This window comes from Cyprinus carpio, chromosome B6, assembly GCF_018340385.1.
Source record: "Cyprinus carpio isolate SPL01 chromosome B6, ASM1834038v1, whole genome shotgun sequence".
Taxonomy (NCBI): domain Eukaryota; kingdom Metazoa; phylum Chordata; class Actinopteri; order Cypriniformes; family Cyprinidae; genus Cyprinus; species Cyprinus carpio.
This window is the reverse complement of record NC_056602.1, coordinates 19,235,086-19,249,761: the sequence shown is the minus strand read 5'-3', so window position 1 is coordinate 19,249,761 and position 14,676 is coordinate 19,235,086. Positions and strand designations below refer to the sequence as shown.

Below are 14,676 nucleotides of genomic sequence, written 5' to 3'. Positions count from 1 at the left end.
CATCCATGCAGAATAACAATTTGACAGCATGAGACCTCGCAACACAAACAAGACTCTGAAAAGCCTCGATGGAGCAAAACAAGGCAGCATAGTATTGGCAGTTGAATCTCCGGAGAGACCAGTGTGTTGACAAAGCCTCTCCCTCTGCCTATCTTTCTCCCCTCTCATCTCACCTCTCTCCCTCCTCTCTCTCTCTCTCTCTCTCTCTCTCTCTCTCTCTCTCTCTCTCTCTCTCTCCCTTTCCTCGCTCCCTCACGCTTTCACACTGATGAGCACGCTGTGTGATGATTGCTACATGTGGGCAACAGTAGATATCTCTACACAAGAACAGAACGACGCTAAACCCGTCGGATAAAGCAGCTTCTCCAGCCTGAATCAAAGAGCTGTCATACAACGGCAGTAAACTGTAAAGGTAAAGGCTCCATATTCATAACTCCTGATCAACTGTTGCATAAATTGCTCACACTGGCTTTGTGTGTCTAGGATATTTGTCATAGTGTACAGCTCTCACCATCTGTCCTCCTGTCATGTCTTCTCTTGTGTAGGGAATTGAGTAGAAGATCATCTATTTGGCTTTTACAATGTAACATTTATGAATGATGGGAAGTGTGCAGTTGCTTATTATATTTTGTTGTTTTGTGAATGTTACTCATCTGTGTTTGCATAAATGCTAGATTCTTTTTTATTATAAAGTGCAGGAAATTAATACAGAGTTATATTGTTTATAGCTACAAATAGCATCCCATTTACATACACATTGTTTTTAATTTTCTGACATGCATAATGAAAACTGTGAAGGGATTTGTTGAAGGGATTGGGCAGCTAATCCATCTCTCCAGCAGTAACTGTGAGGGCTTTGTAGGTTTGTAAATGTCAGCGAGGGGAAGTGACAGTGATGAGGAGAGACTTTGAAACACCCACACACACCACCCACTGCTCTTTTTGAGACACACTGAAGATATGTTTCATTCTGCTGTATAGAATCCTTATTTAAAGGCACTTTTGCAGGCTTTGGATGTTATGATTATAACTTTGAAATGGGGAAGAATGCACAGCATCTTAACATTAGTTAAAATGAAATTAGAAGTACAATGTACATTAAAATGTAAGAGACTCATAATTTTATGCATGATGCATTATTTAGTCATTCCAATGGGAGTTTTATTACCAAAAACACTTTACACAGTAATAATATACATCAGTAACATTTTGGCACTACTTTAATGATAGTATAACATTATTAAATTAAAGAATGCTAAAATATATTTATTTTTAATTAATAATTTTTATTAATTTTGATCAGTTTTATTTATTCATAATTGATTGTGCATGAGTTACTGATCTGAACACCCACATTGAATCTGCATGCAGAAAAAGCTCTGATGATTTCCACAGAATTTGTACACCTGTCACTGACCACTTTTCATTCATGTTGGCCATTCATTTACATGAAAACAGCATTTTGGGGGCCTGGAAACACAGTCTTTTGAAAATGGGTTTCAAAGTTTTCAAAAATGATACCATTATCTATGTATAACCTACAAAAAACTAAACTAAAACCACAAAACACATTTTTGTTCTTTGAAAGAAATTATATATATAAAAAAAACTAACATATTTTATTTCAACTTGTTGTAAAATTGGGTTAACTAAAACTAAAATGAATAAATAAAAATTTATTTAAAAATATATTAAAATAAAATTTAATCCAAAATTGTAAAAAAAAAAAAAAAAAAACTATAATAGTACAATATTTATTATTAAAATAACCATAAGGCCTTTTCATTTGTTAAATATTTTGTCATAATTTTTTTTTATATGAGTGTAGTATTTCTTATTTTACTATTCCATTACACACATTTTCCCCCTAGTAAAAAATATATTTAAAATGCATTTACTTTTCATACTAAGTATATTTCAAATCTATTCACATATTTACTGACATATAGCTTGAGACTTAGTGATATAAAAATTTATAATTAACCTTTATTTGGAGTGCTTCTTGTGCACAATGCACATTTCTTAATATTAAGCCTAAAATGTGTTTTAATGTCACTACTGATGAGGATTGTATGATCTTTGATCAATTCTGGTCTTTAAAGGCAAGATATACCTGAAATTTACTTGCAATAGCTCCAATTTAGCACAATCAAATATACTTTAGTATAGGCTATCTTTAGTTGTTCCAATTTAGCAGACTTTAAGTATACCATGAAATACCTGAAAGTACAATAGCAGGGTATGTTTATTAAATACATAAATATGCAAATGTATTTATAGTATATTTATTAGGGGTGTGATGAGACTACGTGTCTCGCGAGATCTGACTGGTCTCGGGAGAAGGTGGATATCCTCATGCAGACCTTTCAGATATACAGTATTTGCATTACACTGGCCCTTTCACCAGTGGTATGTAATGTAAGGTATGTAAGATATTATATTCACATCAGACAAATGGCCGCATGATAAGTGGGAAAATTACGCAGTGATGTCTTTATCCAGTCATAAAAGCAGAATTCACAGTTTAACACACGGAATGTCACGGAATTTCTCAAATTTTGAATTAACGAAAAGTAGGTCATCACACTTAAATCAAATTATGATATGGACTAGTATCTGTAAATATAAAGCCGAAAAAGTCGATTTAAATATGAATCCTGCATGTTCTGCCTGTCTCTGTTAATGAATGGCAGAGGCGTGGTTTACACACACACGCATACACACTGAAGTGCGCGTGACGCTCGCGCCGTCTCACTAAATGAGGCCGTAAACACATGAACAACATCTCCAGAACTGCTCTGAGAGTCACTTCACGAGCATTTAACCGTTTGATTTGAGTAAAACTAGCTCATATCACATACACAGAACTTTAAAGGTATTCACGGCAACCCGTCAAAATAAAAGTCCGGTTTGAAATAACGACAATAGAATGTACACAGCCTACTACTACTAGTGCTACTACTACTAAAATGAAACAAACATTTTAAAGGAATAATCACACAACATTTCTTCCATGAAGAAATGTCACTGAGGACCGGACCTCGGTAAATTTTTCATGTTCAAAAATAAGATTTGTTCTCTAAATGACTAATTTGCTGTTAAACTCCTATATGAATATCTGCATGTATAATTCAGTTTAATTCAGAAAGTTTAGTGTCCGTGTTATAGAAATGATCACTGCGAGATGCTGGGGGAGTGAACGAGGCTTGAGAGAGTTGCCAGATCCAGCTATTATAAGAAGTTATTGACCTGTCTTTTCCACTTACTTTTGACACTTTAGAAAGTTAATAAAGTAGGAAGTAGAAGTTGCGGTCTAGGGTCAGCGATATCTTTATCTTATCTAATTTGCAAAAGATTTGAAATAATTTCAGTTTATTTTTATTTATTTATAGGTTTTTGTTTATTTTTTAATTTTTTAATAGCAATATGTGGCAACATTGCCTCACCGGCACTTAATCAAAAAAGTCAATGGACAGGTTATTGCTGACAAGATACGACATTCGATCTATGCTAAGTCATTCAGTATAGTAGTTCAATTTTCACAAATCATGCTATATAAACATTCATAAGCTGGGGAAGTCGTGGCCTAGTGGTTAGAGAGTTTAACTTCTAACCCTAAGGTTGTGGGTTCGAGTCTCGGGCCGGCAATACCACGACTGAGGTGCCCTTGAGCAAGGCACTGAACCCCCAACTGCTCCCTGGGCGCTGCAGCATAAATGGCTGCCCACTGCTCTGGGTGTGTGTTCACTGTGTGTATGTGCACATTGGATGGGTTAAATGCAGAGCACGAATTCTGAGTATGGGTCACCATACTTGGCTGTATGTCACGTCACTTTCATAAGAGCACTAGACAAAGTTATCAGCTATATAATGGTTATAAATAAAAACTATAACAGCAATATGCAGGTTGCATGAATAATAAATAACTGATAAAATTATCCACCCCATAAATATAGTAAAGTATTAACAAATTTTGATGCAATAAATAAGGTATGATTTAAAAATTATCATCCCTCCAAAAAGCGAAAACATACATTTCTGTCTCTTTTAAAGTGTTAATGGTGTATATGATTAGTTGTATTTATAGGGGTTGTTGTAGCACAATTCTATAATAAGGGGGTTATTATAGAAACCCCCTGGACCACACTAACCATGGTGGTATTTGAGAATAAGTGTTCCTCGTATAACCAAGCGGATGGTTACTGTTCCTACCACATTCACACAATCGCAGTTCTATCCAATTTTTCTGAATTATGGCCCATTTGGAAGAACAGCCACTATGTGCTAACCTTTTTCAAACAGATGTCTCTCTGTCCCAGATTTAATGAGACCTCACACAGATAAGGCACTTATTCTCATTTTTCAGCATAATTCACAGCTACTAATTTATCCTAGAAAAGTAAAAAAGGGCTTGCTGTTTTGCAGATATCTAAATAAAGCAACAGTGACCTTAACTTCAGAGTTTTGTTGTACCGAATGTGATTTGACTAGACAGTAGCCATCATGTTACATACTGTAGGTAAGGACCTCAAAGAGGAAAGGACATTGACAAAAATAGAAGAGAAAGAACCGTAGGTGGGCTGCAGCCTGGTGTTACCCTGCAACTGTCAAGGCAAAGCGTGAAACAGGGTGTAAATGAAGGTAATGTCTCTGGGGCACAGAAGCACCTTGCTAAAACAGCAGCTAAACCCTCACTCTCACAAACCCCTAGGAGACATGTGCTTTTGGTGGATGATACCACACTGAAAAACAGCTTAATTTAACCCACACTCTTTAAAATAAAGCTTCCAAAAGAAGGTTTTCACAGTCATGCCACACAACCATTTTTGGCTTCCCCAAAGAACCTTTCTGTCAAGAGTTCTTAAATATTTTTTTTCTTAGTAGTACACTTTTAAAAATAAAGGTTGCAAAAGGAGGTTTTCAGACTGATGCCAAAGAAGAACCATCAAACTATGAATACTTTTTATAGTAGAAGGACATTTTAATAACCTGAAGAACCTTTATCTTAAAAATAAAAAGTTCCAAAAGGGGATTTTGCAATGACTCATTAGAAGAACCCTTTGAGTTCCCCAAATAACCTTTTTTCCACTATAAATAATCTTTTGCACAAAGGAAATGCTAAAGGTTCTTCATGAAGCCATCAGTTCCGATAAAGAACCTATATTTGTAAGAGTGTAAGGTGGTTAAGTGTTCTAGCCTGGCCAGCTGGTCAGTTTTGAGCACTTTTAAGATATTCTGTCTTAGAAACTGGCTTGGTCAGGTCAGAAGACCAGTTAATACCAGCTAAGGCCAGCAAACCAACTCAGACTCGTATAAACTGGTGGGATTTCACACCAACATTTACATTTAATCATTCAGCAGATGTTTTCATCCAAAGTGACTTGACAAATGAGGAACATCACGAGCAATTTATTAAACACGAGTCAACATATTGTCTGTAAGCGTTGCTGGAGAACTTTGATGGTTAAGTATTTTAGGCTCTCTCAAGGTTAAATATTTAACTTGTCTATTCCAGAACATGGAGAGCAAAACTAATTTAAGGCTGGTAAAAGCAACTGCATTATTTTTTCAACATGGACAAGCCAAAGAGCCTGGAATTCAAAAATAGCAAAGCGAGGGTAGAAGATCATATGGAAAAGCACATTGAAAGTGGGTAGAGGAGTCTCAGTGGGAAACCTGACATCTCACTGAGCTCCATCAGACCTTCACGTGTTCTACTGAGCACGAGGGTGAGATGCATTTTTCCTGAGATGAGTTATCTGTGAGAACCCCCTCAATATCAATGTGCCAGTTTTCACATTATTGATTTATCACTGAATTATACTATTATTGTTTAAATTAAAATATGTATTATTTACAGAATATTTTTTTATTTTACTTTTTTATTTATTTTATTTTTAGTTTAACAATGTGATTATGCTGTCCTGCTATGAACTCTATTTCCAACAGTGTATACTTACCTAACCAAAATAAACCCCAGAACTTAAAAAAGTTTTATTCTAGCCCATTAGCATCTTATTTAAATGTGAGACAGGACCCACAACTATGAAATTATTCTGAGCACAGAAACTCAGATCCCAACATCAAAGACAAATTGAGAATATTATATTGCCGAACCCTCACAAAAAGGGAAGGAGAAAGTTAGCCATGTTTTTATTTCACTCGGCATCTCATGATGATTTTATAAGGATGAGACATCAGAGTATCTTTTAGTTAGCAAACTCCCTGTAGGTCCATTTGTGCTGCATGGCTGCATAGAACATGAACTGGCTTCTCCCTGCCTAGATAGATTTGTCAGTGCATTTTATAAATAGCATGGCACATGTTCTCATCCAGTGACTGTAAATGAAAATACGCCTCAAGCATCCAGTGCATCACCATCTTGAGAGAATTTGGATTGTTTAGACAGTCTGCAATTAGAATACGTTTCATAATTTCTGCGAGGCCTCACTAGAAATGCATTTACTCTATTTTAGTGCATCCTATTAGCAACATGCAGCATCTAAATAACATAAAGTACCTCAGATATATAACAATATTTAATTGGTTTATGGAAAATTCACCCCCTTCTTAACTATTTTGAGAACTTTTAACCCTTCAGTAGTAATTAGTCACACAGTCACCTTTTTTTAACCACCTTTTAAGAATTTCAATACCAGAGCTGAGTTTAATAAGCAAGCACACAGATTAAATTGGAATATACCTTCTCTTTAATATCCATGGTAGACTAAGCGTTTCTGATTCCCAAGTGTACAATAACACAAAGTTATGTTTTTCGTACATTACTCATGCATTACTTATGCCTGTTAGTGTCTGTGGAGCAATTTATGATCCTTCAGAAAAAGAAGAAATGGTCATTTTCGTGCAGTGCTCTCTATTAAAAATAACTAAATGTGAAAGCAATAGGTTGCATCAGCCTCATAGGTTGAAAAGGTAAAAGAGTGATGTTATTTGGAGGGAAGTGTTCCTTTAGAAGAACTGAACGTGCCCAGAACTGCAAGTGCAATAACAAGCAAAATAACGTGAGTCTTATGTTGGTCCAAATGTTTTATATTGCATCAAGGGAAAAGGTGGCATCTGGCACGCAAGTAATTGTGAACCATGGGAATAGTGATTAACAAAATATGCTCACAGAGGAGTAGCATATATATGTGTAAATCTTTTTCATTTTCACAGGCAAATCAGCTCTTCACTTGTTCCTACAGTACAACCGACTGAAAGAAACTGCATTGCAAGGACATTCAGTGAGTATCCACTTATCTTGTAATTTATGTAAGAGTTAATGTGTGTATCTCTGTTTCTGTCGCTGTCTGTCGCTGTCTCACTCTCGGTCCTGATTGATTCTTCTATGATGTAAATGTACAAACCGAATCCATGATAATGCCTTATTTGAGGGCCAGGTGCGCTGCTGCATTTCAATGATTCACATTTTGAGGGAATATTCATGTTTACAATAGTGAATCCACATCTCCAGATAATTACTGAACATTGCAATGGTGTGTTGTATAATGCAGGCTCATGGTAACGTCTGCGAGCATCACTACAATCTAATCAAACAGGCTATTATGCGCACCTGAGCTGTTATTATTATCAGTAATTTGGTACGTTCTAAAAATAACTCATCACCGGTCTCTTATGAATACACTAATGTCATTGACAGCTGCTAATCTCTTGTTGTTTAAGATTGCTTTTGACTTTGTTTTTCTTTCCTTTTTGTCAGGGCCATGAAAACTAGACTAGGGTGCCTGTCTAACAAATCAGACTCATGCAGCGATTTTTCAGAATTCCTGCCTCCTGCTCAGGAGAGATCCACAAGATACTTGAAGTGAGTAATATGTTTTTGTAAGAAAAAAAAAAGTGAGAATATGTGTTTATTGGCTGTATTATAATCATGATTGGCTTTCTTAGGTTATCCACTGATGAAGTGACCAGATGGGCAGATTCATTTGACGCACTGCTGTCCAATAAATGTAAGTCATTTTACACATGATTATGTGTTTGTGTCTGAATTATTGCACACATTTGAGTGATTGTTCAGTTAGGGACAATTCTGACTACTTTAAATTAAATTTCATCTAGTCACATTTCATGTTGAAATATTTAGCACATGCAACTATTCAATAATAACATTTAAAACTGTATAAAAATCTAAATTCTTAAATAAATCTCTGATAAAGCAGCTATCACATTATTATGTAAAAATCTTAAAAGTAATTGTTATTATTATTATTATTCCAGTTGTTATAAATGCACTTAATAGTCTAGTATAAGCTCAAAATAGTGGCATACTGATAAATGTAACATTTCAACACTCTAAAAATTAATGATAAACAGACAGACAAAAGTTTAAGCTATTATATTTAAAACTAGTAAAATACAATGATTTAAAGTGTAATTTAAAGTGAAACATTTAATTTGATATTATTACAAAGTGCAGTTTTTAAAAGCGTACATATTGTGTAAAGAAACTCGTAAAAGTGTACTCTCTTTGAGTACACTTAAGTGATCTTTTATTTTATTAATGTTATATTATCTGCAAGTACAGTTTAAATATACTTTTACATTTACTAAAAGAAAACAAGAAGATAGAATAGAAAAAGAATAGAGAAAGCTAGTGTTAGGGGCCTTTTTTCAAAAGAAAACAAGCAGTTAGAAAACGAATAGAGAGTGCAAGTGTTAGAGGGTCAATTCAACAAATAGATAAAATAGAATTAGAATAGAAAGTGCTAGAGTTAGAAGATCAAATAAAGATGGAAGAGATGTGTTTTTAGCCCTTTATTGAAGATGGATAAGGACTCAGCTGCTCGAATTGAGTTGGGCAGGTCATTCTACTAGAAGGGAACAGTTAATGTAAAAGTCTGTGGAAGTGATTTTGTGCCTTCTTGGGATGGCACAATAATGTGCCGTTCACTTGCAGAAAGCAAGCTTCTAGAGAGCACATATGTCTGATGCAGTGAATTTAGATAAAGGGGAGCAGAGCCAGTGGTGGTTTTGTAGGCAAACATCAATGCCTTGAATTTTATGCGAGCAGCAGAAGATTAATCTTGCAGCCGCATTTTGGATTAATTGTAGAGGTTTGATAGAACTGGCTGGAAGACCTGCTAAGAGAGCATTGCAATAGTCCAGACTGGACAGAACAATAGCTTGAACAAGGACTTCTGAAGCATGCTCCAAAAGAAAGGACCTGATCTTTCTGATGAGGAATAAAGCAAATCTGTAGGACCGGGCCATTTTAGCAGTGTGTTCTGAGAAATTCAGCTGATCATCAATCACAACTCCAGGGTTTCTGGCAGTTTTTGAAGGAGTTATGGTTGATGTGCCTAACTGAATGACTAACTTTTGAGACTTGAATTACATGACAAGCCCACATTCAACATAATTAAGCACACTTCCTTTTTACAAGTGTTGCCAGGGTGTTGCTATGTGACTGCAACAATTGTGTATTCTTTGAGTGTACTTAAGTGGCCTTTCATTTATTTATATTTCCCCCTTATATTCACCCCAATGTAAACATTAACAGTTTACCTATTTCAAAAACCACTGATTTACAATGATGCTTATTTTAATCTAAATAGGACCATATTGTATAGATTTTGATGCTGTTCACCAACCACACTCCAATACATTCTTACAGCAGTTCGCATTGAAATATTATGAAATGTATTATTATTATGCCACATGTTGTCCCAGAACTAAAAGACTTGCTTAAAACTTTTGTTCTTGGCTAGTCAGTCAGAGATGTACTGTTGTTCTGCCATGATATGGTTCACCAGCAACTTATGTAAGAAGCTTTCCATATTAATAAGAAGGATGCCATTTCCATGTGAGTCACGCGTTTGGCTGTGACTTCTCTTGTCGATTGCTTATAAAATGACAGGCCTTATTTCCTCAGGCTTAATTCCAGCTTCAATTTAAACTGTGTGTGTGTGTGTGTGTTTGTGTGTGTGTGTGTGTGTGTGTGTGTGTGTGTGTGTGTGTGTGTGTGTGTGTGTGTGTGTGTTTGTGTGTGTGTCCTTTCCTGAATCTCACAGCACTGACACCCCAGACGAGACGTGCCACAAATAGCCTCTCTCTGTTCTGTTAACAGGACATTTGTTCATGCTAAAGACTTCTGAAATCTGTCAATAGTAGTACTCGGAAACGACAGACAACAAATCAATTAGATGTCATTTATTAGCAGAGCTTGCAAAATCTGAGAGAAACCCCAAAGCTAGGAACTCATCCCACCTGGTTATACCACGAACATGACTGATATCTCAAATGTATGTAACTTGTTGAGAAGAGTGTGGTGGATGATAAAACAAGGAAACAACACACTTAAAACCACTCAGTGCACCTTAGCAAGTGTGCTTAATTGTATTAAATGTACTTAAAGTCTTAAGAGTATATTTTAAAAATTGTACGTGCAGATAATATTAATAAGATAAAAGCACACTCAAAGAGAGTACACGTCCATGACTGTTTCTTAAAAGTCTTTTAAAAATATGCTAAAGTGTACTACTTTTTCACAAGAGAATCAAAAACTCTCTATTTGTTGCATATATTTGACATTGAATGCAGCACAACCTATCAGACACATCTTATCACATATGTCACTAACAAAGCACAAAAACTCATTGTCCTACTGAATAGCAAAACTCTGTTGATATAATAATGATGATTATATAATGATAATAATAGATGTTATGTCTTTCACTGACTGCTATGGCTGTGTCTTTCCCAGACTGTCAATTGATTACCATTGTATGCTGGGTAAAATCTTCTCTTCAGGTAGCACAATCTGTAAAAGGCATTTCAGATATAAATGACTTCCTGTGTCCAACAGAGCCAGATACATGCTTCATGCAGAAAATCAGTTTTCAAAGAAAAAAAAAAAAAAAAAAAACAAGCAATGGCCACGCTAAAGGAGAACAATTTGTTCCCTTGCCAGCAGGAGAACATGTTGCCTCTGTACTGCCTCTTGATTGTCCTTTCATTGAATTTCCTGAGAAGCACTATTGTCTCATTTACCCACCCTGCTGTTTATATGAACTTTAACTGTAGCCAAGAGAAGTCTACCTTACAGAAAATGGATACAGGGTAAAAAAAGTGCCTTACAGCATAAAAGACCATATGATGATCATAAAATATGTTTAATAGAACCGAGGCTCACTGGAAAAACATGCCTGTGGCAAAATTTCTGCAGAATGCATTATATATGCAGCTTCTTGCACATTTCGTGACACATTGAAAGTGAAATGTGCAGTGAGTCATGCTAAAAGCTTGTTCAGTTTTATCTGGAACAGATTAATGTGAATCTGTCAATGTTTTATTATCACGCGAGTTCAGAAATAAAATGCCCGGTGAGTTGTGCTTAAAGGCTAAGGCTCTATTGTGTTTGAAAATAATGTACCAACTACTATAACCCTACCCTAAAGCTAACCTAGATAAAAAGTGAGATAAAAGTGCATTTGCTGAAGCAATCATACCATTTTAGTTTGCTTCTACCAGTCTTTGAGTTCTTTTATTATGAGTGCAATTCTGTACCAGGTGAGCTTCAGAGAAAGTTTACTACATCAGAAAAGCCATACATACTGTAAGAAGCTGGTTGTGTGATGCAAATGTCAAAATGTATTAGTTTACACATCATTCACTATGGTAAAATATTTCAAGGTCATAACATTGTGTGTGCAAGGAACCTTAAGGAAATTAAGTCTTTATTAATCAGTAATCATGCCCTTCTAATCAATATTTGTGTGAAAAATTAATCAAAGTTGTTGCTGCCACTGGCTGTAGTTTTGTGACAATGTAGGTAAAGGCACATTTTCCAGTGTTTCTGCAATGTCTCATTTGAAACACGTCACAAATGTGACAAAGAAATGTTTTTGATGAATGAAAGCAACTAGCTCAGTGTCCTTGGGAAGCATTTCCTGTATCCAGTGGGGCTTAGATATGGCATATTAGACATGGCAAAGATATATTGGTTTTAATATAGTAAGATGCTTATCCATAATCTTATTCATCTTTATTTCATAGATGGTTTGGCAGCCTTCAGAACCTTCCTCAAAACAGAGTTCAGTGATGAAAACATTGAGTTCTGGTTGGCTTGTGAGGACTATAAAAAGATCAAATCCCCTGCTAAGATGATGTCTAAGGCCAATAAGATCTACAAGGAATTTATTGACGTCCATGCGCCCAGAGAGGTATGTCGACTGCTTCTAGAAAACCATAGCAACTATACCTGAACATATAATACTCTTGTGGTGAAAGTTGAGAGGAATTAGTTTGAATCACCAGTGCTATGCATGATGGTGCTAATAATTACAGAGTGTATTAAAAACACTTCAATCTGTATATATACAGTGTTTCCAGACACTACAGCCAAACATAACTTGAAAGATTGTGCTGTAATTCTTAGCTTTTTTTTTTTTTTTTTATCAAATCATGTTGGTAAGGTGGTAGCTGAACATTTTCTAAAAGTATCAAATAGAAATCAGTTATTTTAAAATGTAATACTATTTCACAATATTACTGTTTTTAACTTAAGGTAGTGTGTGTATATACTATTATAACATAAAATTTTATTAAAACCATACAGTTTTACAATATAAACTAAACATTTTATAAAACTGTACTGTTTTTAATTGCTTATATAATGCACTTCCGAGTTTGAGACCTGTGCTATAAAGACTTTTCCTCCCTCGGAGTTTGTACTTTAGCACCGCCTACGCTCACTTCACTTCTTCCCTGGCTTCAAACCTGAAGATCATCTTCTTGTTCAGCATGACCTTCAGATACTTTGTGATTCACTACTTGTTATTTGGGAAGCACAGCCCTGTCCTTAAGCATCCTGACTGTGTGGGTCACAGAAAATATAAATAGCTAATTTAAGATGGGACGTTCCTACCAAATGTAATAATCCTGGTTTCTGTGCTCAGACGATCCACGAACTGAATAAAATTGGTTACAGTTCAGAAGTGTGAAGCATGATTACCAGCGATAGTGGTTGTTTTTGTGTGAACTGGCTTTGCCAAACACAATTTTTATTATAAGAATTGAAAAAAGAGCAGAATTTAATATTCTCTAACCCTTATATCTCTGAAGTTAACATAGACCACAGGACCAGAGAGGAAACCAAACAGAGGCTTCTGGAACCAACGCCCAACAGTCTCAATGAAGTCCAAGCTAAAGTGTACAGCCTCATGGAGAAAGACTCCTATCCTCGGTTTATAAGATCAAAGATCTATCAGGACTTACTGAACAGGACACAGATATACTGTCAGAGGAAATCGGTTTAAAAGTGAATGTTTATTTGCTTGCCTGGTTAGATTATATTGAGATATTGAGCAGACTTTAATTGTAATATATGGCATAGTCTGTGTGTTTACAAAATAATTAGATGAGAATAATCAAATAAAAAAGGTCAAAAGGCGAACTAGTTCCTTGCTAGTTTGTGCATTTAAACTTAAACATGACCCTGTACTGTGCTTCTTTGCCCAGTTCTATTTGTAACATGTGGCTATATCTCTCCCTTCAATTGTGATAGAATGGTCAATGTTTCTTCTGAATGCTGGCAAGCATGTAAATGTAAATCAGTCTCTTAATGGGTAATATGTAAGAGTAGAGTATGATAATTTATTTTTCTTATCTTCAATGTAACTTGTGTACACATTAACACTGATATATTTCAATAAAACAATTTAAGACAGGCCTGCTGTGTTACTGCATGCAGCCTCGGCCTTTGAACATCACTCATTGATTCCCTTAAAATCTAAATCTAAAAATATTTTAATCCTATACACATACGCACATTGAATATATATATATATTTTTCTCTGGGGGGTGATATTTTTAATGTAACATTTATGTTTGTTTATTTTGTTTATTTAATTTATTTAAGCTTATTTCACATGTTGATGTTCTGATGGTTTACAACGACATGTTCTTGTGATGATAGATCAAGTAAAGCATGTCACTTCGAAAAGTGTTGGTTTGTGATTTTTTGTGTTTCAAGCTTTATTCCTTTAGTTGTCTGGGAAATGAAACAATACAAATGAAATATACAAACTGATTTTAAATCACTCCACTATAACAAATATTTTCTTCTGTTCTGCAGTAACATAGAGTAGGTTCAAAAGTTCAAAGTTTCATTTTTCACATTCACAATATTTTACTATCAGTGCTTTAAAAAGTGTAATGTTAAACAAATAGTTTACCCCAAAAATGAAAATTTGCTGAAAATTCACTCACCTTCAGGCAATCCAAGATCCTCTGGAGTGAATGGGTGCCGTCAGAATGAGAGTCCAAACAGCTGATAAAAACATCACAATAAGGCATAAGTAATCCACACGACTCCAATCCATCATTAAATGCCATGTGAAGTAAAAAAAAAAATCTCTGTGTTTGTGAGAAATAAATCCATCATTAAGGCATTTTACCTGTAAATCATTGCTTCTGGCCCATAATCCATAATAATACTTAATCAGGTGAAAATGTTAATTGATGTACTGGAGTCAAGTCAGTTACCCGTGGATTATTATTATTCTTTTGTCAGCTGTTTGGACTCACATTCTGACAGCACCCATTCACTGCAGAGGATCCATTGATAATCAAGTGATATAATGCTAAATTTCACAAAATCTGTTCTGATACGGAGAAAAAAAAAACATATACACAAAACATAACACAGCCTAAGGG

General features: G+C 35.2%; 1 protein-coding gene across 1 annotated transcript; it reads left to right on the top strand.

Moving 5' to 3' along the window:
* Window positions 1–213: 213 nt before the first annotated feature.
* Window positions 214–13,963, top strand: rgs8 (regulator of G protein signaling 8). Its single transcript, XM_042726082.1, has 6 exons — window positions 214–412; window positions 7,177–7,244; window positions 7,721–7,825; window positions 7,909–7,970; window positions 12,016–12,182; window positions 13,083–13,963. The coding sequence occupies exons 3-6, from the start codon at window positions 7,725–7,727 to the stop codon at window positions 13,275–13,277; spliced, it is 525 nt and encodes a 174-aa protein (XP_042582016.1). The 5' UTR covers window positions 214–412; window positions 7,177–7,244; window positions 7,721–7,724; the 3' UTR covers window positions 13,278–13,963.
* Window positions 13,964–14,676: the final 713 nt, after the last annotated feature.

Coding starts and splice junctions, on each gene's coding strand:
- rgs8 (XM_042726082.1), top strand. CDS start 7,725: ATGAAAACTAGACTAGGGTGCCTGTCTAACAAATCAGACTCATGCAGC. Junction 7,971..12,015: donor CGCACTGCTGTCCAATAAAT/GTAAGTCATTTT, acceptor TTTATTTCATAG/ATGGTTTGGCAGCCTTCAGA. Junction 12,183..13,082: donor ACGTCCATGCGCCCAGAGAG/GTATGTCGACTG, acceptor TATATCTCTGAA/GTTAACATAGACCACAGGAC.